General features: G+C 35.6%; 3 protein-coding genes across 6 annotated transcripts in view; 1 reads left to right on the forward strand and 2 right to left on the reverse strand.

Moving 5' to 3' along the window:
• LOC136833237 (thymidine phosphorylase-like) overlaps positions 1-2,787 on the forward strand; it is a 33,338-nt gene extending 30,551 nt beyond the window's left edge. For all 4 annotated transcript variants that reach the window (XM_067095121.1, XM_067095120.1, XM_067095123.1 and 1 more), the window contains one exon: positions 353-2,787. In XM_067095121.1, coding sequence (XP_066951222.1) covers positions 353-511 — 159 coding nt within the window. In that variant the 3' untranslated portion in view covers positions 512-2,787. The remainder of the gene's footprint in view (positions 1-352) is intronic.
• A 2,861-nt stretch (positions 2,788-5,648) lies between these two features.
• On the reverse strand, positions 5,649-15,935 carry LOC136833013 (uncharacterized). The gene is made up of 9 exons (XM_067094662.1): positions 15,804-15,935; positions 13,686-13,855; positions 12,893-13,569; positions 12,048-12,737; positions 11,525-11,696; positions 10,065-10,172; positions 9,009-9,127; positions 7,888-8,045; positions 5,649-5,974 (listed from the first exon to the last, which is right to left on the reverse strand). Exons 2-9 carry the CDS (start codon positions 13,740-13,742, stop codon positions 5,784-5,786), a joined length of 2,172 nt encoding a protein of 723 aa, XP_066950763.1. The 5' UTR covers positions 13,743-13,855; positions 15,804-15,935; the 3' UTR covers positions 5,649-5,783.
• A 1,858-nt stretch (positions 15,936-17,793) lies between these two features.
• Positions 17,794-25,704, reverse strand: LOC136833240 (DNA polymerase beta-like). The gene is made up of 7 exons (XM_067095127.1): positions 25,525-25,704; positions 21,962-22,161; positions 21,446-21,606; positions 21,222-21,344; positions 20,461-20,623; positions 19,102-19,291; positions 17,794-18,243 (listed from the first exon to the last, which is right to left on the reverse strand). Exons 1-7 carry the CDS (start codon positions 25,592-25,594, stop codon positions 18,146-18,148), a joined length of 1,005 nt encoding a protein of 334 aa, XP_066951228.1. The 5' UTR covers positions 25,595-25,704; the 3' UTR covers positions 17,794-18,145.
• Between the last annotated feature and the right edge of the window lie 279 nt (positions 25,705-25,983).

A 25,983-nucleotide genomic window follows, 5' to 3' on the forward strand; every position in this document is an offset into this window, starting at 1 on the left:
TTAGTGAATATATTCTATTATTTTCCTTGTGCATTTAATTTACTGACTGATAACAGCTGCATTTAAATAACTTGCATTATCAGCAGAAGAGGAGCAATGTGCCTAAAACACTTCAAGCAAGTAAAAAATTCTTCAAGTTCTTATCAACATATAACTAAAAATAAAAATTCTGTAACAAATTTTCCATGAACTGCCCAAGTCTTTGTAGAGTATATACAGTAATGTCAGTTACTAAACAACTTCTCCTTTACTGGAACAGAGCTTTTTATTGACTATGTATGGTGTCCTTGGCTTTTCAGAGTTCCATAATTTAGTTTCACCAGTGATTTTTCTTTTTAACTCTTTCCAAAAGGTTGTTGGTGAACGTGTGAGAGAAGGTGAAGCTTGGGCAGAGCTCCATCATGACACTCCCCTTCCTGAGGGATCCTTGCAAGAAGTCCAGCTATCAGCTCACATCCAGAATACATTCAGCTTTCACCCAGTTCCTTTAATTGCAGCTAAACTTGTGTAGGCTAACAAGATTGGAAGCACCCTGAGAGTATCATACGAGTGTGTTCCTAGCTGTGAGACAGAGCTGAAATGTTCCAGTTACATTACTTCAGGAGGGCAACATTAGCTCTCTAACCTTCCTCATGGTATTCCTCCAATACTCACTTGAGATGAAACATTGATATTCAGACTCATCAATGAGGTAAATGTGGTCAGCTTATCTTCAGCTGCATTTAATATAATTAAATATCAAGCAACGGAAAGTGACTTAAGTTGTCAGCGATGTGGCTTCTCAATTCTGCAAAAAACTTTATTCAGTTTGTATTATTAATTGAAACTATTTAACCACAATTATGATTATAAATTTAAATTAGGTCCTCATTTTGCATCACACTGACTGACACACCATCATGTTCACTTCTGCTGTAGACATGTCATCAGAATTACAATAACTTTTTCTATCTTTTAAACATTGCATCTCTACAGCTGTGATATATTTGAAATTCAATCTTTCCCATAATTCACTGACAAAATTCACGCGTCCAAATATACATCACCAACTTTGGACAATGCTTAATGTTTAGTATTCAAATTTTGCCCATTGGTCCATACAGATTAATTACTGGAACTCTAGGCAAATATCAATGGTGTTTTACATATTTTTAAGGCAACAAAACTCTATATTGATGTACTAAGTTCATATATATAGCTGGAGAGGTACTGTGAGACTTAAGATTGTGTCAGTGATCTGGTTAAATTACTGAGTAATATAATAATAAAAAATACTGTACTGTAATGCTATGTTACTGTATGCATATAGCTGGAACAGTGACTCAGAAAAGTATGGAATCTATCAAGAAGCTCTTTGGAATCTAAATTACATCATTTTAAAGGAGCTGCATATTTCCAGAGCAAAAGGATATGGGAGCTATCCAAAAATACAGTTTTAATGTGTAGCTCTTCATTGTTAGCAGGATAGCAATACGTCAGCTCTATCTCACGACTGGAGGCCGGACGAAAGTGGGGAAAAACAGCAGAAGTATAGCGTTCTTCACTAATGCACAATTTCAACATCACCTACAGCAAGGGTATCTGTTGACATATGCAGATCTGCTGAATGTTAGGTAAGAGTGTGCAATCATTGGCTGTGATGAAACCAGTACAACAAAGTTCCTGGAAAATTCCTTTATAATGCACTATACGAAAACAACAGCACAAAATCATAGCCCACACATGTAGCTGAATGGATTCATGCAGTCCGTCCCAGCACAGGACTAGTACAAAACCTGTTTGGCTGGCACTCAGCCACCTTTTAGAACCCTCCAATTCCAACATTTACAAAAAATTTATCATTCATTTCCTCTACAGAATTAACAAAACAAAATTATATTTCATCTCTGAAGTTGCTCCAACACTTTCCTCTTAACTTCTCTCTTATCCTGTATGACTGTGGGTTTTTCTGATGTTTCTCTATAGCATATTCATCAAAGTTCTCTCAATTAACACATCTCTTTTGCTTGATTATCATAAGCCTTCTTCCTCCATTTTTATCCTTTCAGTACTCGGTCTCATAATGCCATGTAACATATTGTAGGTTACACTATTTTTTCATATTTATGGAATTATTTTCTACTTTTATATTTTTAAAGTACCTTTTTTTCTTAAGGATGAAGGCTTCAAGATAAATAAGTCTTGGAGACTGCATAAGGTTGACCTTTCATGTTGACAAGTGGATGTGTAATAGAGGCATGGACAATCAATGGCAAAAAATGTATGTTACTGTATACAGTAAATTTTTATGAATCATGTACCTGCTTCCTTTACTTCAGCCATATATCTACCAGCAGTTTAAGATTGCATGTTCTGATGCAACAGAGATCTTTGAAAGCTTAATGAGCAACTAATAATCATAAAAAAACTCACCTCATTTTGAGTACAATACTGTTTCAATCACTGTTTAAAAATTTTATAAGTGAACTGCAGCCTTATACCCGCAATCACATTTAAAAAGGCTTGTCATGTTCAACTATTTAAATTGTATTTTTATATATAATTCATATATGCTGTTTTACAAGTGTTTACAAATTTTAACACTACACTTCATCGTTCCATGAAGGCTAGAAACTAGTTCCATGCTCACTAAACAGTACAGTATTGTAATTCAAGATTGATACAGAGGCCAGATTTTAAGTTATGGCATTTTTAAGGTTATATATGTAGACTGCATTAATATTTTGCAGTTATATTACTGATGTTATATGCAGGACAGTTCTCCAAAATAAAGTATTACTGATATTATCCAATTTTAATTTTTGAAATACCCCTGAAATTTTCATCACAAAATCCAGTTTACTTATCTGCCACAGCTAATTAACGAGAGGAATCATTATGGAATCTGTACCACACCATCGTGGTAGACTGTTAGAAAATTACGTCTAAATCATGTGCATACTTTCAAGGAATCAAAAATTCTTTCAACTTATACACATATATATGACAAACTCTTTGCCACTGGGTAGACATGGAAATGATGAATGACTGGATACATCAGAAGGGACAAGCATGGAATATTAAAATTTAAAAAGTCTCTACTTGCAACCATCAGCAATGCTTTCCTGATTCTTTTGTGGCTCTTATTTATGAAATGTACAAGCCACTGAAGCCACTATGGAGATGAATGAACCAATTAAGTGGATTCTGATTCCTAAAGGGATAATAGCTTCGAATTCCAGAGATACTGGAGCCCCAAGAAATCATCGTCTAAAGAACTTACTTAAATCACACCAGCAAGCAGGTACTGATGGACACCATGAACATAAGAGTACCACATTCAATTGTGACCACTCGCCATATTCTGCTTAACACCTTAGTCTAAGGCTATGAGAGCGAGGTTCCGCTGATACAGAATACTTCTCAAAAGTGGGACTGTAAAAAGCATAAAAAGATTCCTATCTGGAGTCCTTATATATGATTTCACAGATATGACAAGAGAGGATGTATTTTTATTTGATTTTGAATAACTTCACTGAGCCAATGAGTTGCAAGGAGTATATGAAAGTAACCTATAACAATTTTTCAAGGAGACTGAAGTCGGTGGGCCTTTCTTCAGCACCAGACTATTTGCTGAGATCCAGATTCTAAGTGAGAATGACAATTCAGGTGATTTGTTTATGATTCTTGCACAACATGTTTCATAGGTTGGAAAGGATACCCTTCCCCTGTCTCTACTGGTGTACATCCTGACTGGAATGCAAAAGTAACTTCACTTTTTGAGGTTACAGAAGTTATATGCAAACCTTGTCAGTTAGTGTTCATGATGTAGAAGCATCACAGTTACTGGTGTCATGCATGTTGTGCGTTTCATTGAGACAAAAACTAATATAATATTTTTTTACTTTACAAGGACATAACCCATCATCTCTAGAGTTCTTCATTAGGTCCTATCTAGCTTGCCAGAGTCTAATCCTAATTCAAGTGTGCATTATGTGGCCTCCTACCTCTCAGTTAAGGATGTTTACTTTACTAGTAAACTTACAAGTCCCCACAGGATATGTTCCTATCATAAAAAGTAAAGTCAGAACAATTTCAAAAAATAAACTATTATGTATCTCTTTTAAAATGTAATCCTAATATTTAGCAAAATTAAAACAGAATCTTCTTGGATCGTCTTTGATGAATGGATGTACAGTATTCATGTCCAAAGCCCATACACTGCGTTGCAAAGGACACTACAAGTGGTAATGCAAGGTAACAAAATGACAGTTTTGTCTTATTTGTGGGCAAACATTAGAGCAGCTAAGCTGAAAACCAAATTAGATAACTATATTGCAAAGTAAAGCAATCACACAAAACAAGAATTCAGAAGACAGCATTTTTTTAATTAATAAAGACAAGTCCTTCAGGCTAGCCCTATGAGAACTACATAAGCTAGCCGAGTGGTCAGGTTAAACTACCCAATAATAATCATTCTCTTATCTGAATTCCCACAAAATTTACAAGACAAAAATTAACTATATTTGCCAGGTAAACTGGAGAAATATTTGAAGATGCAAATGGACCTGTAATGGCATGATCCTTGATGAAGAATGAACAAAGGATCTTGAGCAGGGTTTACCAGTTCCTAGCCAGCAAAAATAAACAAGCACAGTGCGCTCTGGTCTTTAGCAGCTCGAAAATTAAAAAAAAATTATTCTCTATAGCAAAACATTTTCGAAATGGATACATATCCTACTGGGAATATATCTAAAACATAACCTGTCTGACACCCATGGTATTTTCCTATCAAAAGTCAATACTGCATAAACATACTGCATAACAACTGTTAGTTTTCTTACAAAATCTCCAATGTTCTATAATTATAAGACGTTATTGAAATAAGAAATGTTTTCAATCCTTCTTGTTTCCATTCACATTACATATTGTTTCACGTTACTGGAGATTGATGGAAACGGAAAAACATGAGAATGAAAAATAGGATTTTGTCCTGGCAATTGGCATTGCAACTTTATTTGTGGTACCTTTGGCTAAAATATAAAATTTATACAAAAACTTCAAAAAATATACAAGGCATCTGCCATACAAATAAGTAAAGCTAATCTTCATGGTCAGTAGAGTATCAAGACACTGATACATGCTGGGGATACTTATAAATCTACATTTTTTATATCAATATTTTTAAAAACATATTTCTCTTAATACTCTATTCCATTCGCATTACTAAAATTAGTATTTAACTTACAATTTCAAGTACAGTATGGATGAAAAGTGAGAATGATTGATGAGTAAAACATAAAGAGTATGACAGGCAACCATTTCTAGACTAGTGATGATTAAATAATAATAAACCAGACTAGCAAAAACAAGCTCCAAATATATTCATGCTAATATGCCTCAGATAATAAGCAAACATCAGAACCATATGCTGATGCATCAGTTTCATTTAACAAGTACAACAGGCAACGCAATGGACAGCTCCTGACTTGCATGAAAAATCATTTAGCACCAATTCACTATCCCTGACACTGACAATTTCCTACCTCGTCCCACATATATATTCCGTATTGTGTTGGGGAGAGAGTATTTTGAAAGACTGCTTCGATAAATGTTAATATGATTTGTGATTACCTCTTAAACAGAAGTTACAAGAACATCTGAAATGTTTTGGTACAGTTTCTATAGTGACATCTTGAGATCAAATCTATAAAACACTCTAGTGTTGTAGCAAGATCTTACCCACCCACCCATCCCACCCAACCCCCACCTCACAGCATTAAAGATGTACAACAACAAAGATTTTATTCATTCCCTCCTAAGCCATACTTTCCTAAAAAATTCTTCGTTGCTATAGACAGATTATCATCATAACTAGAGTATTCTTTACCAGAGGATAAATAATCTGGAACTCCAAAGTGATTACTTGGATTAGGTGCCGTTGACAGTTCCCTTTCTCGTGTACCAGCTGCCTTTAGATTTCGATTCCTCATTGCTGAAAAGAAAGTCACGTCCTAAACTCTACTAAACAAAAGATCTTACAGAACTAAAGTGTAAAAAATATGTGTTGCAAGGTAATGCAAAAATGTACTCTAGTACAGTATATTAGTGTGTTTCAATCTTACTCTATGAACTTTTGAATAAATGCAAAGTACTGTATATGTTAAGAAGCCTTTCAAATGTTCCATAATGAAGAGAACTTTGTATTATCATCTAAATAGCCCAGTAGAGGCATGTTAATCAAATAAGGCAGGCGATACAGAGGGCACTCTTTAATCCTCAATTTTGCAAGTCCTAATACAAACAAATATCTATTGTTTTTCAGTATTTTTATGATACTAGTCAGAATAAAAGAGATCCTAATTTGAATTTTTTTAGTTCCTTTACAGGTGTATTTAAATTTCAAATTAAGAAGAGCTGAGGAATGAAATATAAAACCCACTAATGTATTCCAGTAAAATACCATCACATGAGACTATGACGAAGGTGAGGATGATGGATGTATGAAAAAATGGTTTGAAAAATCTTCAGAATTCTATAGCTACAAAGGAACTTTCGTCTCCAGATGAAAAAAAAACTTCAATTCTTGTAGGAAAAACAAAAATATTGTGCACCACTATCAAGTGAAGTTGGCATGTGGTGAATGAAGGCCAATAGCTTAATACACACCAGGCCCGCAAATGGCTTTTTGGCTTGTTCCATACAAATGAGTACACATGTGAATAATAATAATTACAATAATAAAAATGGCAATCAACATTTAAGATTTGTTTTTTCTTAAATATTTCCAACCAACAACATCTATTGATTTTGAGGCATCAGTACCTTGCTTAGAGATTGACAAAAAACATTAAGCGGTTTTCTTCACAACAAAAATTGAAAATGTAAATGAACTGACAGAAGACAATAAGAGAATCTTTTATGAACTGAATTAAATGAATCCAAATGCAAATGAATAAAATGTTATCAGTAATACACACATGAAATAATGAAGAGGACGTGGTAAAACCCGGAGAGGAGACAAGACTAAAAGCAAACAGCGGTGGAACCAGGAAAGAGGACAAGACACTACAAACGAACAGAGAACCACCTGGAACTGGTGAATTGGAACTAGCTCCATCACGACACTGTTTAGTGAAGGTTGACGTTACTGAGGCAATTAGAAAATGTTCAACACCCTTCATCTGCCATGTCATGCTTATATTGTTATTATTATTATTATTACAGTATTATTATTATTATTATTATTATTATTATTATTATTATTATTATTATTATTATTATTATTATTATTATTACTATTACAGTATTATTATTATTATTATAGTAAAGTATTATTATTATTATTATTATTATTATTATTACTCAAAGACGAACCCTACTCACTTGGAAAAAGCCCACAGGGACCATTGACATGGAATTCAAGCTTCCAAAGAATATGGTGTTCATTAGGAAGGCGTAATGGGAGGTAAAGGGAAATATAGAAAGAAGAGATCTCAATTATTAATGAAAAAAAAAATTAATAAATGTATTTAAATGCAAGGAGAATAGTATTAGGGTAGTAATGCATTGCACCCTTGCTTGAACTTCTGAAGTTCCACCGGCACGAAATCCTCTGTGAGGCTGTTCCACAGCCCAACAGCATGAGGAATAAAGGACCTCTGGAACTGAGAAGTTCAACAGCGAGGCCCATTTACAGCATGTTGGTCCTGCTGTTCAGCAAAACTGGTTGGTCTCGGCAGGAAAAGGGGATCAAGGATCAATTGTGAACGTGAAAGATCTCTGTTGCAATACAACTTACAAAAAAGTGACAAACAAGACACAATAAGCTCTCCACGAATATAAACTTCAACATTAGAAATAAACAAATGATACACGACTGTTTCCAAAAAATGACATCTGACTAACCTGCTGATTTGGATGCAATGGTAGCCAGCTGCATATCTGTCATGTATTTGGCGACCACTGATTCCTTGAAGCCAGGGCGATAAGGAGACACTATGGTGCTCTGATAAACGGACAGCATATTGTGTACTCCAGGAAGACAGAACGTATCAGGTGCAGGCCTAGCGAACGATTATACTGGTTACAACTAAGTTAGGCTGCACAATTACTCAATAACTACTACAGTAAAATTATAAACATTTATATAAAAAATGAAAATAAAACATATAGCAAACAATGCTTATCAACACTTTAAATGAATTACGGAACGTACACAACAAACATAACACCATCAGATCTTCCTTATGAGGGTTAAACATGAAATGAAATATCTCCACTCTCTTCTGCCTTGCACTCTTGCTGCCAGTCTTCATCTACGTCATTTTTCTATGATTACCTGGACTTTCCTACAGGTTTCCAGCCTACCACTTTCCTATATAACGTTAAAGTTAAAGTTGTTGGTTTCAGTCCTCCCACAGGCTGTTGCCTCTTGGGTGGACGTCAACCGGGCAACCCCAACCCCCCACCATGTCGTCACCCATGGCAGTAACCATCCAGTACACGGTCTCACTGTCCGCCCATTGACAGGGAGCGAACGCTGGTCCCCGAGACTATAAGGCCAACACATTACCGACTGTAGAAGCCAGACGGCTCGCCCTTGCTCTCAAACATCAAAAAACAACTCATGCTTTGAAATCTCAGCAATTTTCAAATTTTGGACAACACAAACTTTAGCAATAACCTCATTTGGTCCAATTACATAACCCCTCATTTCAGAACAAATTCTTTGGCCAAGCAATACAAGTCTATAAATGAGATTCAGTGACATGCATAAACTAAACTATGATATACATAACTGAAACCACCAAAATCCTAGGACTTACATAATTTAATGTGATTTTAAAAACCAGCATCTCTGCGTATTCTAATTTAATTTTCTTTAAAAATCTTAATTGAAAAAAGCAACACTATTTTACAAGAACATGGACTATAAGAACCAGGAGAGAGAAAGTCTTTTGGAATGAAACCTGAACGTATGTAGAAATTCTTTTATAACTACAGTCTTAATGAAACTTCCAACCCACCTATGGCCTGGAACAAATGACGCAGGATCAATGCAACTAACACCAAACTGTGATAGCTGGTGCCTAATAGCCTCTACTTGTGGATCATGCAACTCTTCTTGATGTAAGGGATTTTGTTGCTGCAAAATAAATTTTTTAAAGTTAAAAACACTGGAGTATACATACTACATTCAGAGGGAAATGACATATTAATGTAATTACAAACAACCATAATTATGAATCTCAGGCCACTTTGAATATTTGAATAGCCATCCTTGGCGTCATCCAAGTATTTCTATTCTGGGAGTGCTATGATTATTACAGTATTCTTAATACATATTCTAACCAGACCATATGGTTTGTTCTTAATTATTATATTAAATCTTATAATCATATTGTAAATTATTAAAACTTTCATAACTGGAGGAACTGAAAATGATGAAGATTCTGAAAAAATTTCCTTGAAGGAAATTTCTTTTAAGGATTTGTGTTCCATACATAAAAAAAACAGTCGGCTGAAAGTCAAACAACTACTAAAAATATGTTTCACCATACAGTAAGGGCTGTGTATACTTTGTATTTAGGAACTGAGTTGAACAGGTTTTTCATCGAAGACCCACGGGTCACATAAAGCAACTGATAGAAGAATTACACTAATAACCAGTGACTACGTGGCTATTCCCTATCAATGTTAGCTGTTAGAATGAATGTAAATAGAACTAAAAGTTACTCATTATAAGCTACATTCTCTGGCTTCTCATTGTCCTACACCTTATAATTACAGCATTCCACTGCAGAAGGCTGTCACACAGGCACCTTACCAACCCACGCCCTCTATCGTATTCAGCCAGAGTCTGTAGAGCTCAAGTGCTCCACTCCCCCACGAGACACTTTTTAATGCTTGGACAAATGAGGTTCATGGTGATACCTCGATTCTCCCGTTCTACCAGTCTCTTGTAAGAGTTAAGAGAGAATGATATGGAATCCCCCTTCATAAATATCAATTACTGTGCTCAAAGAAGCCAGCAAATGCAGAGCCTATTCACTGATTTATAGTACTAGACGCAAACAAGATACCTGCTCTGCCTTGTTATGAAGATTTTGCTTTCTGGTCTCCACTTCCTCCTCCTCCTCTTCATCATCATCAGCTGATCTAGAGTTTTGAAGAATCTGCTGAATGTTTGCCTGGAAGAAGCTTCTAAATTCAGTACTTATATTTACAAAGTTCACATCATTAGTATTCTTATTTATGCACAAAAGTCACTGAGATAGACTGACTAATCAAAGTCTTCTAGCTCAGGTCTGAAGATACCAAGAAAGATGAAGATGGAAGGCTGGGACTTCAGCATGAAGGCAGCAACAGGCTTATCTTCTAAAGAAAGTGAGTTAAGTTATGAAAAAGGGAAGCAGGGAGAGACTTCCAAATCTTGGCAATAGATGGAAAGAATGATGCAACAGAGGTGATTATAAACTTATCTGAATAATTAAATTCTTCAAAACAAAAAATATTAAATCAATTAAAATCTTTTGTCTCTTTTATGAAATTATGTAAAATTAAACAATACAGTGAACCCCCCGTATTCGCGGGGGATGCGTCCCACACCCCCCCCGCGAATGGGTCAAATCCGCGAACGCTTAAAACCCCTCTAAAAACACTTAGAACTGCCCGTTTTGATAGCTTAAACACAGAAAAACCCTGTAAAAATGCTTATACCTGAATGTTTTAATAGTTTTATCACAAAAAGTGCATTTATTCATGAAAATTATATGAAAATACAGTAATTAGCAAATATTTCTCAGTGAAAAATACCATGAATCGGCGAATTTTCCGCGAATGATGGCTAGATATGTTCCACAGAGAAACCCGCGAATGCGTGAGTCTGTGAACGTTGACAACGCGAATACGGGGGTTCACTGTATAAAGGTTCAAACATTCCCATGACTTCTTGCCTTATCTGAACCAGATAGATAATGTGATATTCTTTGCATTATAATTGTATGGTAGATCTAGAACTACTCTATACACTGCAAATTGTGAAAAACATTGCTAGAATATCAAACCAAATCTAAAACATGCATTATAATATGCATCACAGTCTTAAAACTATAAAAGTAGCATTTATTTGGCAAACAATAAGCACGATAATCTTTATTCATTACCAAAGTTCTTCTTAATAGTTAAAAAACATCACTAACAATCGCAAGTTGTCTTACCGAAGAGCCACATGGAGTAAATGGGGAGAACAGTAAACATCACTAAGCAATGCAGATCGTTTAATAAAACCCCACACTGTACAGTATATGTAAACAGAAGAGAATGAACAAAGAAAAACTGAAAATGTAAAACATTTTAGGAAAACCAATGCTGATTTTGGAAGCCAATACTTCTTTGCATGAATATCAGTCATCTGATTACATATTCTGTCTCCAGTGCTTGAAAATCTGCCAAAGCAGATCAACGCATGAACTCTGAATATCAGACTCACATGCTAAAAAACTTAATGGCAACAGACAACAACACACACAGCATAACTCACCATAACATTATTATAAAACGTATTGGTGGGTGGATTCCCCGATGAAGGCACAATATTTTGACTTTCCTGATGGTGGTTACGTTGAGGATAAGGGGAATTATTTCTGCCACGCAAACTAACCCTCTCCCCTTGGTCAGGAGAACTTGGACAATCACCAGCATCACTAGGTACTCTATAAATAAAAAATTAGGTTTTATGAAAAGGCAGATTTGCTGATGGAAACTGGGTTTTAGTACTGTATGCCTCAAAAATTTGTTAAACAATTTCATATGGCATATGAAAACTGAACTATGTACATTTAGCCTTGGCTACAACTGTACTTGCATGTATCACATATATCTAGGTAACAACATCTATCATTAAAAGTAGTTTCAAAACAGTTCAGGAATGGATAGTGGCTCCACCCTTAACTTTCTAATTAAATACCTTGACTTAAGCTATTCAACGTTAAAAATAATTACATGTGCACAAAGACAGTTTTAAGCATATGTTATACCGCACACACTAACAAAGCAAGTCCTACCTTGGCTCTTCATTGTAAGCTTCATAGTCACTGACATCTTTATAATCCTCCATGCTGATGTGAAGTGAAGGTTCAGGGCTTGGCTGGTACTCCTGTATGGATGCCATGACAACTTCTCTCATGGTAAATGAGATCTCTTTTCTTTCGCTGCCAGTTTTTTTCAAGTCTGAAACTCTCCGGTGCCTGCCATTTAAAAAACGTTCTTTGACAGCTGGTGGATCTTCATTGTTTTGTTTCTGCATAGCAAGCAATCTAATTGCACCACTATCCGACGATGGCTGTTCATTTTGCCTAATAGTGGATAAAAGATCTGGCCAAGAAATGTCTGTGTTGGTGCCTACAGATTGCAAATTAGTATTATTTGAGGGCAATGTCTGAGTTGATGCATGTCTATAACTGCAGTTACATGCTTGATCATTTCTTTTCTGATGAACAGAACCTTCTTTCTTGCTATGATTTATTTCATCATTAACATTGTCCTCAGCATCATATGACCCCTTTTTCTTCAAAAATGTTTCCAGTGTTTCATAAAGCTTAATAATGTGACGATTTTGATCCTCAATTAACTGGTAAACATTCGAGTCAATTGGTTTAAGGTCCCTGCCTACAGATGAGGGTGAGTACGAAGGAGCACAGTATGGCTGAGTATAGGACTGATGACATACCCACCTGCTGCAGTATTGGTGGCAAGTTCCTTAGCTCTGTAGACATTGTCAAAGTGTGACTCTTTAAAAATGGTGTTAGGAACTTGGACAACAGATTTACAAGGCTCCTGTGATACATTTGCAAATCTTTTGTTTGGCTGAATATCAACTCTTGTGTTACTTGCACCTACCTCACTCTACGAGCCATGAGGACCTACAATATTATAGCTTTCTCTTTGACTTGCTGAAGTTAGTTCTGGAATAAATTCTAGTCTAGTAACTGGTTCTGAAGACATGACCACCTTACCAAAATGAACCCCTTTCTTTACACCAGATACAGACTTGTTATATATGGCTTCACCATCTGCTTCAACAGGAAAATTATTTGAAATTAATGGAGACTTGCGAATATTTTCACTTTTTGCCGCTGGAAGGTTTGTGTGCTTCACAAGATTACTATGAGCCTCTGTAGGACTCTTTTCCAACATTCTATGAGAGGGACTGTAAAGCATGGGATTATATTGCTTCTTAGGTATTGCACTACCCAGTATATTTTCAGAACTGGTCTGTGACTTTGCAAGATGCTCAGCAATATTACTCTTAGATCTATTTCCACTTGGAAAATTGTCAGTACCTTTGACTAAGTTAGGAGAGTTTTCTTTTCCAGACAAGCCTGAGATGTGGCCAAAAGGTGGAGTTCCTTTAGCTGATGAATTATTCAAATGATGATGAAATGGCTTTGCATTCTCTTGCTGAAGATTTGGAGAAGAATAACAACCATTTTTGTTTTTCTTCAATCCAGGACGCTGCCAAACGAGGCTGTCATCTGTGTCAAACATCAGAGATACCTCAGGTACTTCTGGTTTATGAAGTTCAACCTGTAAATACAAAAATTATGCATTTCTAAAAACAGTGCAATCATCCCATACTATAAACCACAAAACACTTTTGTGAATGAAATCTTCATGCTTACCAAAACACAGAGTATGCCTACCTGTAACTCAGTGGGTTTGGGAGGAGGGTTCAACCTTGGCTCACACTCACTATCCATGGCTTACTTTATGATGCACTTGTACTCACCAATGTACCATAAAGCAAGAGCTGATAAAGTTCTCAATCAAGCCTAGACTGTGAATCACTGCACATTTCACTGTTCAAGTTAATCTGAGGACAAAAGGTAAAAAATAAATATGTTTCTGAAATTAATTACTATATGCTACAGAAGAACAATAAAGCTGGAAGAATACTCAGTCCATACTTTACTTCAAAATTTCAATTGGACAGATGCAAGTTTAAGCCACAAGAATCACCAATCACTATGCAAGACAATCACACAAGTGGGGTTGAGAGTGGATACAAAGATGCTGGCATTCCCTACAGAGCACAAAGATATATATACTGTAATTCTTTAGCAAACTTTTACTCTTTAACAATTCACATTTCAAAATTAATTTGCATATTTATGTTATTATTAGGGTAAATCAAAACAAAAGCAAAAAACTTTATGCATTTGAAATACTATTTTCAAATTTTTATAAATACAAGTGTTCAGGATATTACATGATTAAATCAATTTCATTGTAATACTGTACATAAGAATGTACAATACAGTGTACTATAGGCGCTTGTGATTTGCTACATCACCTTTACCTTTGTTACCATTTTTCTCAACTATATAAATTTTTAATACTGCTGGAGGATAGTAAGCTACGCACAACTTTCTTGAGTTATTGTAACTGATGGGTATATTGTAATGATAAGTGTATTTTATATGCCTATGACCTGCTTAGTTTTATAAAAATTTCTTTACATTTCTGGTCTAGCCTATGTGAGTTATCAGAATGTTTACGCAGACAGCCACATAAATAAAAATTAATCCATATAACTACAGGTAAAAAACAGTCTATACCTTAGAGAAAAAATCCAAAGGCAGTGCGAAAAGCTACGTCTATCCCAGGATTATACTATCTTAGGCTAGCATTGGCCATTATGGTAAGTTAACAAGGTTGACTGAGATGAACAATGGGATTCATTTTTGTATTTTAAGGCTATGCATGATCACTGTGTTAGGCTTAAGTCTAGGGTGTTGTTACATATGACTGGCCTTGGCTAGTAGGAGCAGAAAGGAGTTTTTAAAGCTTAATGCATTTTAGTACAGTAGCTATAGGCCTACTAAGCCTAATCTGAAATATTTTAATGTAGCCAAAGGAAAAATTGAGTCTGCAAACAGATAGTAACCCCAGCCCCCCAGCCACTCACCTACCTGCCACTCCAGCTGGTACCAAATCTTTGTTTATTATGCTGTATTTTTTATATCAAGGAAAAATTCAAACTGCTTAAACAAAAATTGGGTATATCTAAGTAGTAGCTCCGCGGTGGCGATTTCCTTCTAACTTGACTTTTTTCTACAGTTTTTTGGTTGCTAATTATGGATTTACCTTCAATTTTTGTCGCACGAATGTAATTAACCTGTAATCAACCCCTGAGGTCCATCCAACAAGGGGTTTCCATACGCGATCTTCACAAGACAGAGCACGGCTACTTCTGTTTCGAACGGTTCACATCCCATCCGGCAAGTGCAATAACTTGTTAACGTATGGGTACCGGTGCCCCCAGGCCAGTACTAAACACGGCGAAGGGACATTCCATTCGGCCGACAACAAACAAATGCACCGCCAGTATCAGAAGCCCTAAAAGTGTAGAAAAAACCTGTTTCCAAGGTAAAAACAGGCGAGGAGCTAATACTTAGACTTACCAAAAATAGCTGCAGATGCCTCTTGAAATTTGCTGATTTGGTACATCTGATATTCTGAAGCCTACCCCTACCTTAGCCTGACTGAATGTCACCCGCAATACAGGCTAGCCTGCAGCATGCTATGGAACTTTGCCTCTCTAGGCTATAATATTCAATCATCATTTGCGTAACCTAATGAAAAATATATTCTTTGCCTTAACTAGAGGTTATACTAGCTTACTAGACTAGAGTACGACGAACTAACGTAACCTCGCCTAAGGTCCCGGCCGCCTAGCTATGCTATGTTGTTAAGATTAACGTGGCCTTATGCCAGCACGGGCTTTAACTCCCGGAACAGCGGTTAACCAGAGTATTTACCTTTGTGAAGGAGAAAGTCATGAACAGTGCTTTCACTGGAAGAAAGGCTGTAATTCAGTGTTACACAAGGAACACGACTTTGAAGGTTGCGCTTACGGTAGCTAATGTCAACAATAGATATGATCAAAATAGAAGGTCAACTCAACGACTTTTTTTCGGTTTCCCAAGTTCCGCCATGACGGTGGCCGCCTCTTTCAAAACTCATAATTACTTGAAATACACGAGGATGAACGTCGATGCTGCCATTTCAGCTTTTTTATTATTATATATTCAATGCATGATGAATAGAAAATCATAAAGTTAGTCCATATGAGATTAAAATCTTGGTTCCCTGTTACTAAATACAATAATCTCTTCCTTCCTCTTGAACTGCCTTTATTATAAACAATTTGTTGGGTCCTCTAGTTCCTTTACCTTAATGGTTTGAATATTCACTCACTCCGGTCTTCATTCTTTCTTTTGGATTTGCATTTTAGTTCTAGCATATTTATCTATTTCTCCCTTGTTCTTAATTCATCTTCTATCTCTTTCCACCTCTACCTTCAGTGAACCACAACTTGCTCTATAATTTCTATATTTTTTCTCAGTTTTCTTCACAGTCCGGTCTTCTATTTCCTTTTAAAGCTCTTGCTTTGATACTTTTATTTTATTCCCACATCGATTTGTTTTATCTACAAAAATTTGTTACACTTTCTGTTCGGTAATCCCTAATGACGTTGGTACTTCCCCTTTGAAAACCCTTAGGGAGAACAGCCTAAGTATGTGTGTGTAGTTTCAATCTTACACTGTTTCTCATAAAAGGGCAACTCCAAAGAAATACAACAAAATAATAATTTTCACGCTCATAATTAACTGCTGAATGGTATATGCAATTCTCACAGAGGATACTCCACTTTGGTTGCTTCATACACCTACACAGAAGGTGAATCAGTGTTTAAACCTCCTCCTCCCCCCCCCAACAACAATCTTAATGACTGCATATTAAAGCCCTCACCATTGCCTATTGTATGTCATCTATCCAGCCCACCTGGATCTTCTCACACTTCATCCCCCTGAAACCTCTGAATTTTTATTTATCAAATAATAGTTTAACCAGGCCAGTGATTTCAACATTCTTAACTAGCATAGGGCTGGGCCAGAGGGTTTGTTCTCAAGGATTGTGTTAGATCAATATTTATATAATAATGCAACCCCTTAAAAATTTAATAACTGGATTTGTGTATTCAAAATGTTGAAGGTTCCAGCAAAATTTCTTCCCAGTGCTGGACATGAGTTCTTAAAACTTGGATAATAATGTATGTTTAATATGCATTATTCTTTTTACCACTTATCATTCTCTACTCAACCCCGTAAGTCCAGACCATCTCAAAACACAATAATCCAGCCTATGACCTGCATTAACCTCCAGCATATCTCCACATTCCACATCCTTTCAATTTTTTTCTTTTTTTATTTTACCTAAAAAAATTAGTCTATTTAACTCAACAGCTTCAACATTTTTCTTTCACTTGAATTCAACATCCACACTTCACTTCCATTAGGATGAGTTGGCTCAACAATACCCTCACAAATTCCAACTTCGCCTTACATAGACAGTCCAAGCATCTTCACAGTCATTTACAAACACACTGCTACCTTCCCTACTTCATATGTTCTTTGACTTACCTTGTCTTTCATGTGCCCATCATCAATTTTATGTGATTTAACTGCTTCATACAGTTACTCTCACCTTTCTTTTTACACAAAAATTGTCCCCTAGTCCAAATTTTACCAGCAGAATTGCCCTAGACACTATTTACAATGGGGACTAGGAAGAAGACCTAGACAAGAACTCTGCATCATCACAGTCACTTAGTGCTGCACTATCAGAAATTTGACCTTTCCAGGAAGACACACCGGAGGAATTTCATAAACAATTGTTGCTTGCTGCTGATACATTACTTGTCCTGTGAAATAAAATACATAATCTACAAGGAAAATAAAACACAAATTAAATGGAAAAAGTTTTATCCATTAAGCAGTGCTAATGTTGAAAACCACAAATATGACCTGTGTGTTATACTTTGATATATTTCCAATAAATACTTACAATGCCCATTTTCATTTAGGAAAAAATGTGTCTTATACTTTGATATATTTCTAATAAAAATAAATAAAATAAATAATACAGTACACTAAGTACTCAGTGTCAATGCTTAAATAAAACTTACAATATCCATTTTATTAAGGAAAAAATACCCAAAAAATAAATTAAAAAATTAATAAACTAAGTACTCCAGAGTCAATACTTCCCATAGCCTTGATAAATCTCACAATACTATAAAAATAAAACTAAAATACACCTAAGTATAATTCCGTTCATGAGGTTCCTTATAGGAGTAGTTGATGTACTCAAAAATATCCTTCTCACTTGACACTGGAAGGGCCTCACCAGGAATCCCTGCAAACGAATATCTTCAGAATCAAAACTTATTTAAGTGCAAACAACAGTTACAACTTACAAATGCTACATAAACTGAAAACCAATGCTAAGTACAAATGCCATATAAAGAATGGAATACAGTAATTCCCCTCTTACTTACTTTTCTTTTACCATCATTTTGCCTTTACATACTAGCACTTTTTATTATAACCTTCGTAATGTTGTACAGTACTTAATTTTATCAAGTTATTCAGCAAAACTTTTAGTAAAGACTAAATAACTAACAGTATTTTTATTCTCAAGACTGAATTATTAACAATATTTTCATTATGAAGACAGAATTAGTTATTATATTTTTGGAGAAACAAATCCACAGTTATGTATGGGTACATATATTTAAAAATAAATCTCTGTAAAGATTTATTTTTAAGTACATGTACCCATACATAACTGTGGATTTGTTTCTCTATTTCCTAGTCCTGTAAAAACCAATAGTAAAGAATTACAAAAATTCAAAGGTCACATTTACACATGCTCTTGGTATTTCTGAGACCTCGGAGGTCAGTACTGTATGCACTTTTTTTTGTGCATGAATTCAAGATATAACTAGCCACAGACACATGCATTCCACAGTCAAAATTAAACAATGGAGTTCAACTTAGTTATCTCATAACTGTCTAAAAAACTGCATTTTTTGGAGGTTTCAATAAACTGCATTTATCTCAATCAAGCTCCTTTCAAATCCTTGAAGCTTATCTGAAGACCTATTGCTGTGTTCCAACCCATTTTATTTATGCAATAAAGAATAGTCTACTTGGAAATAATATTAAACTGTAGGTACATGAGAAATGTTCCAATCATTCTTCCTAGACTTACCTGTGCTTCCCATAGGTCTTATGCAGTACTCATTAAGAGTAAAACCTTCTTCAAGTGCATGTGCCCTCATTGTCTTGTTGAATATATCAGAGCCAGTAAAATATAAAATACCACAGAAATACTGATCATGAGGAATGAGCCGTATGTCCAGACGTCGAAATGGAAGGTCTTCCTTCAGCTGGCACACTCCCTAGAATACAAAACACATATGTTTTCTCTCAAGCCTCAAATTTTGTCTATTCTTATATGTCGTAAAGTGTACCAAAACACTTTATATACAATATATGTACTAAAAAGAATATACTGTAAAATGCTTATGTTTCTAGAATGGCCAACTTACAGAGATACTGTAATATGTATAAAACTTCAGAACTGACTATGAACTCTTCATCAAAACAGACTTGTATTAGCATCAAACTCAGTCAACAAATCAAATTATAAGCAGACAAGTAATTCCAATAATGTTCAGGAAACAAATACATTCTGTTCTCCTAAAAGTACTGCAGTCAATCCAAAAAAATTTTCAAACAGGTGACTCCAAGTTTCCCTAACTGTCTATTTGGAAGTTGGGTCAAAGTGACTGTAGTGCAAGAAGGTAAATTCCAAGTGAGAATGCTAAGGTGGCTTTCATTTTTCTCCTTTAATTGTGAAGAAACATTGGCCAGTCCATTAAGAGCTGAAGGAAGAATGACCAGTGCATTTTGAGCAAGATAATATTCACACTCCTCCTTCTGGGCATCCAGGATATCTACAATGGATATCTCTGGGACATCTTCCTGCAAAGAATTTCCCAGCCAAATACATACAATTAGTTCTTAAATGGGAGGTCCACACTGGATTAAGACAAAGTTAAAAATGCTGGCCAGTTAAGTAAGAACAGACCAAACTGAACAGATAAAACATAAATTACAGAAAGTAACTGAGATGAGGGCTGAAGGGATTCTTGAAATAACATGAAGTATCCTCTAAAGTATGCCCTACAAAGCTCACAACAGATTCAAAATAATTGGATAATAAAAAAAACTAGGGTCAAAACTTGTACAAAATACACTACCTGCTACTCAAAATCTTTTGATGAAAAGTTAAAGATTTAATATTGTGTTACTTGAATCTAATATTAGACTGCTTTTCAATACTAATCCCCGAATATGAATGCGTGTTTTATATGATGTCAATTAATATACCAAAAATCAACAAACTTCATAATACAGTACAGTACTTGGAATTCTAAACTGCATCTCAATTCTTCACATTATTTGGCAAGAGCAAAACTCTAGTTTAACATTCTATTATCTTCCATACCATCCACAGATTTAAATTCTGTCTTAAATACATAGAATTTCCAAACAAAACACTCACCATAAATTTGCTATCTCCCATAGAAAGAGTATCTGTCACAAGCCCTTTCTTCTTCAGTCTGTCAACAACATTAACTAACAATTTGGAATTCTTCCCTGAATCTGACGAATAGGAAGGGTGAGTAAGCAATGCATCCACATCCCCACTACTCTTGGCTCCACGGCTGAAATGACATAGTGATGTAGTATAGAGGAAGTCTCTTACTGGACTTCAGAAGAAAACAACAAAATACTGCACAGCATGTATGACGTAAATTTAAAATATGAATTTCAATTAATACAGTAACCAACTACTATATGATAATGTGATTTCTACAGAATTCTTATGTATGACAAACATATAGTACATATTCCACATACACTAAACTCACAGCCTATGCATAGATTCCTATTCCCAGCAGAACAAATATACTGTATATTCTTTTTGTACTAAACAAAGTAAAATACAGTAGTAGTGACAAAAGCAAAATTAAACTGAATTATTATAAAGCACTTTAACAGACCACAGAGTTAAATTCTCGAATGAACAGAGAGAACCCTGAAGGGTTCAGTCTTGGGAAAGGGGACACTCAGACGAGTTGAGAAGTAAGCAAAGGCAATGAGTGATACATGAAGTCAGGAAGCAATGCAGCCGGGGCTAAAAGGGCACTGCATAAAATTATTTTGCACTGCTTCCAGTACAGCATACAGCAAAAGTTACAGCTTAAATAGCAATCCCTCCAACAAGACAAAAGCTAAACCTGTCTCCAATCTTAACCTTACCGATAACTCCCACAGATAGTAACGATGTAGTCAGAATCGAGGCTAGAAATCTCCTTCACTAAAATTTTCTCAATATTTTCAATCTCCTCCCTTGGGATTTTCTTTTCAAAGTCTTCAAAATGCCTGAGGAGTAAAAAAATTGAAAAACAATTATCACAGTACTGAATACAAAATGTGTTTATCAATTTCTCAATGAGCTCCAAACTGACTTACAGGGAACTTACTTTAGCCCAATTAACTGATGATGATTAAGTTTATCCTTATTTTCATGAAGGGCCTCTATAGTGGTGATTCCTTCTTCTACTAACTCCCGGGCTTTGGCAGGTCCAATACCTGTTACTCGGGTGAGCAGATTTATAGCAACACTGACATCATCTGCACGTATCTGGAAGTAAAAAGAAACTTCATAGATGTGATATACACAATACTTCTTTCTATGTATCAACGATCAAAATCATGAAACTTTGGAATCTTAAACCCTCATAATGATGAGGTGTATTAAACTCTTTCTTCAGCAATGTCTGCTGCATTCAATTAACTATCATGATAACAACCTTCAACAGCCTAACTAGCTTGTGTCAAGGTATATACAAATAAAAGACAGTCTTATGTTCTTGTGGGAATGAACATAAACTGGCATTTATTTACGAATACAACATGCACAATACCATAATACTATGGGTAACAAAACTTTAAACTACACACGCTATACCATAAAATATATATTTTCAAACTTTTACCTTGTCCAGTTTTTTCAAACTTCCAGTTTTAATGAATTCATCTATCTTATCCCCAATTTTTCCTCCAATTCCTTTCAGCTTTTTTGCTTCACTTCCACTCTCTATTCGCTTGGGATGTTGTGCCAAAACTGCTGCAGCATTTCGATATGCATTGTACTTGTATATGTTACGATTGACATTTCTTTCATAATCTGCAAGCTCTGAAAAATCAATAATCTTCCATCATAACTTCATACAGCAATGTAACAAGATTTGACAGACAATTACTTTATCACCTGCAATACGAAACTTTCAACACGAAGACACTTGATTTGATCTGAACAATACAAAAGGAGACACAAACCCTATAAATTTTCATTCTTGTACAGTATACACCTTTGTCATTAGACTAAGTGACTAAGTGTAGACTTGTCAATGCCTTTTACTGTGAACAAACCTAAATCAACCCTTGGAATTTCTAGCTAGCCTACACTACAGTATGTATGGTTATTCTCATACTTAGTATATTATTCATAATAATGACAAAAATATTTATGAGTGGAGGTCAAAAGTAGCCTCTACTATACCCTAACGAAATACTGTCCAATTTGCCTTAATAACTAAAATAGACTAAGCTACTCCAGTGCACCATTACACAAGTAAGTAAGTATAGCTTAGTTTTACCAGACCACTGAGCTGATTAACAGCTCTCCTAGGGCTGGCCCGAAGGATTAGACTTATTTTACGTGGCTAAGAACCAATTGGTTACTTAGCAACGAGACCTACAGCTTATTGTGGGATCCGAACCACATTATAGCGAGAAATGAATTTCTATCACCAGAAATAAATTCCTCTAACTCTTCATCAGCCGGCGGCGGGAATTGAACTCCGGCTGCATCATCAGCACTATATATCTGGGTAAGTTTATGCATCTGATGAGTACTGTAGGTGGTAAAGGATGGTTATTAGTCAATGCAGTATAAATGTAGGGTACCTGAAAGAAAGGAGGCAATTTACCATGGACTGGGCCAAGTATTACCTGACACACCTAATTTTAGAGGAAATCAAAGCTCAGCTATGGCATATGACACTTGGCAGATATTTTTTTCTTAATACTTTCTGTAAATTTTTCATCATACAGTTATGTTGGGTATGGTATAATTTGAAGCCAAATCCTTGGAATTTATCTTAGTATATTCACAATTGGGAAACAACAAAAATAATTAAAATAATGGCTTGAAAATGGGCAAGTAATTTTTATAACTGATATCAAATGATGATGTCAGAACATCAGAGGGTTATCACTGCAATCTACTTCAAGGGATTTACAAAAGCCCAGGCAAAAGTAAACTTAGAGCTGAGCTTTAACAAAATATTGGACATAAGAGTGACTGGTCTAGACAAAATGCAGAAAGAAACAACTCAGCAGTTTAACTTTTAGTAATATCTGCATCCAAAATTTTTTTGTAAATCTTATCATTCCACAAAAAATCGGGTTGTCAATGATGCACATTGAACAATTTTTACATAGGCTAATATTAATCCTAAAATGCATCGGCAAGTACAATGTTGCATAAAAACCTTGATCACCTAAGGCAACATATATGCTGACTAGGCCTATGCTTACAGAGGATAGTTATCTGATAATCCAGAAATACTATGATTCTTTCATTTTTGGTTAACACCAAATTCAGCCCCAGAAAATGTTAAACGTTAATCACTTTGGCACTTTTTCTACAAGAAATATAACAGACAAGTATATAAATAATAAATTACATACTTGCCAGTTCCTGTAAGTTCTTGGAAGTAATTTTGGAGGTGTTTATTGAATCTTTGTTATATTATAATTAGCTACCATTCTCAACCAATTAAAATTTGACAAATTTTCAAGCTTAAGTACCCAGATGTGTTCAGAAATCAGCCAATATTCAAGATGGTTTGTTAAGTTTACCAATGTCAGGGCAGGTAAGGTTTGGATACATCCCCATATTTTATTCCATGACCTAGGATGCCATTGGTTGGGTCACCTGCCCTCCAGATTTGTAAGGCAAGGTTGGGATATATCCTTGTAATTCTAAGGAAGAATTCCACATATAGATATTGTTTATTAATGAAATTCTTTGACTGGACAATATTAAAAAGGGTGTGGGTGATGTAGCACAGGTGAGATAACTTGAAAAATTAACCGAAATGTGAGAAATTTACTGTTTTTATTAACGTCTTTAGGTAGAAAAGTACAAGGGGATGCCATTTTTAGTACCAGCCCTTGAGTATTAACTTAAATACATAAACACAAGATGGTAGATTTCTCTCATTATTTCCGTAAATTTTTCAAGTTATCTCACCTGTACGGTGTCATACAGGCTACACCCTTATCTATAGCCTATTGTTCTGTCAGAAAACATCATTAGCAAACAATATCTCCATGCAGTAGGCCTAGACAAGAACCTCATACTTTTCTGACTGCTTATCTTATACTTTAGGCCTACGCAGTTTAAACCATTCCATCGCTACAGTTTTGTTTACCAACCCCTTGAAATTCCTGACTTCCCTCTAATTATAAGCTCTGCACGGACTGTATGGAATGTTTCCGCAAATATGAAAGTCATTAGGGAGCCACATGTTCAAGAAGGGATTGGCTAAGGAAATCTACTACAAAAGGAACCACGCTAACCTAACGTGCTCTAACCTAACGTACCCTAGTAGGCCGTGTTACTTAGCCAGGGGGCAGAGGTCCCCGAACCCCTGTTAAAGGAGACCACTTGGTAATTCTAAGCCAGCTGTCCGCGGTGAGCTAGACTGTGGCAATTGGCGTTTTTCTATGTTATTTTACTTGCTTTACAAGAATTTAAAGTAATATTTTGTCGGCCGGTTGTAACTAAACTGTAATTGACCTTTGAAGACAACACGACTTGAATTACCTAACGCGGGGTAGGTCTAAGCCGGCATTCCGCGGCAAGCCCGCCCCCCCACCTCCATAGCTAATAAGGCAAAATTGTAACCAGTGAACACCTCTAGGGTACGTTATGTTGGTGTTTTTAGGGGTGTTTCCTGGTTACAATTTTGCCGCATTAGCTATGGAGGGGTGGGGGGTATTGCCGCGGAATGCTGGCTTAGACCTACCTGCCTTAGGCAATTCAAGCCGCGTAGTCTTCAAAGGTCAATGACAGCTTAGTTACAGCCGGCCGACAAAATATTACTTTAAATTCTTGTAAAGCAAGTAAAATAACAGGAAAACGTCAATTGCCATAGTCTAAACAGTCAATTGACCACTTTTTCCCAAAGTTCTAACACTGCGCACGAGCGACAGCATTCAAGATTAACATACAAAAACTTAATAAGTTCTGAGGTTAATTACAGGTTAATTACAGTCAAAAGACAAAGTAAAAACGGTAAATTCTTGATAAGCAACCAAAATACTATAGGAAGAGTCAGTTTTAAAGGAAATACCCGCTCTACCCTACCTCCTTATATATCTGAGACTTACGCCAAAACCCTAGGTCAATATTCATCAGCACCGACAGAGTAGGCCTATTCAACAAGGGGCCGCTATAGGCCTATATACTAAGGCCACTGAAACTTACCGATTAAGAAATCACAAAAATCAGCGTTCAAATTTCCATCGCTGGAAGGTGCTTTCCTCTTTCCACTCATTTCAAGCCTTGGAAAGATTTATACTTTGTCAGGTGACTTCGGGGGATCTTGACAGTTCAAGTTTGTTTACAAACAATGCTTGTTTTTCATCTTCTTCTTCTTCTCCGTCTCCATGCTGAAGAAACCAGAAAACCATTTATTATCATTTACTTCTAAACATTACCAATGATTTACGTATAAGATTATATTCAAATGGAAATTTAATAATCTCCGCTATCATAAAATAAGGTTTTAATTGGTAAAATTCTATACTTAGACGAAAATAAATAAAGAAATATCAGAATTGGCATCTTTATGCTTAAAACACGACTTCAGATCAACGGTGTAGGACTGCATGTTCTATCATGTTAATTTCTGGTATATTTTTATAACTTTATATATAAAAGTAG

Source organism: Macrobrachium rosenbergii, chromosome 51, assembly GCF_040412425.1.
Source record: "Macrobrachium rosenbergii isolate ZJJX-2024 chromosome 51, ASM4041242v1, whole genome shotgun sequence".
Classification (NCBI taxonomy): domain Eukaryota; kingdom Metazoa; phylum Arthropoda; class Malacostraca; order Decapoda; family Palaemonidae; genus Macrobrachium; species Macrobrachium rosenbergii.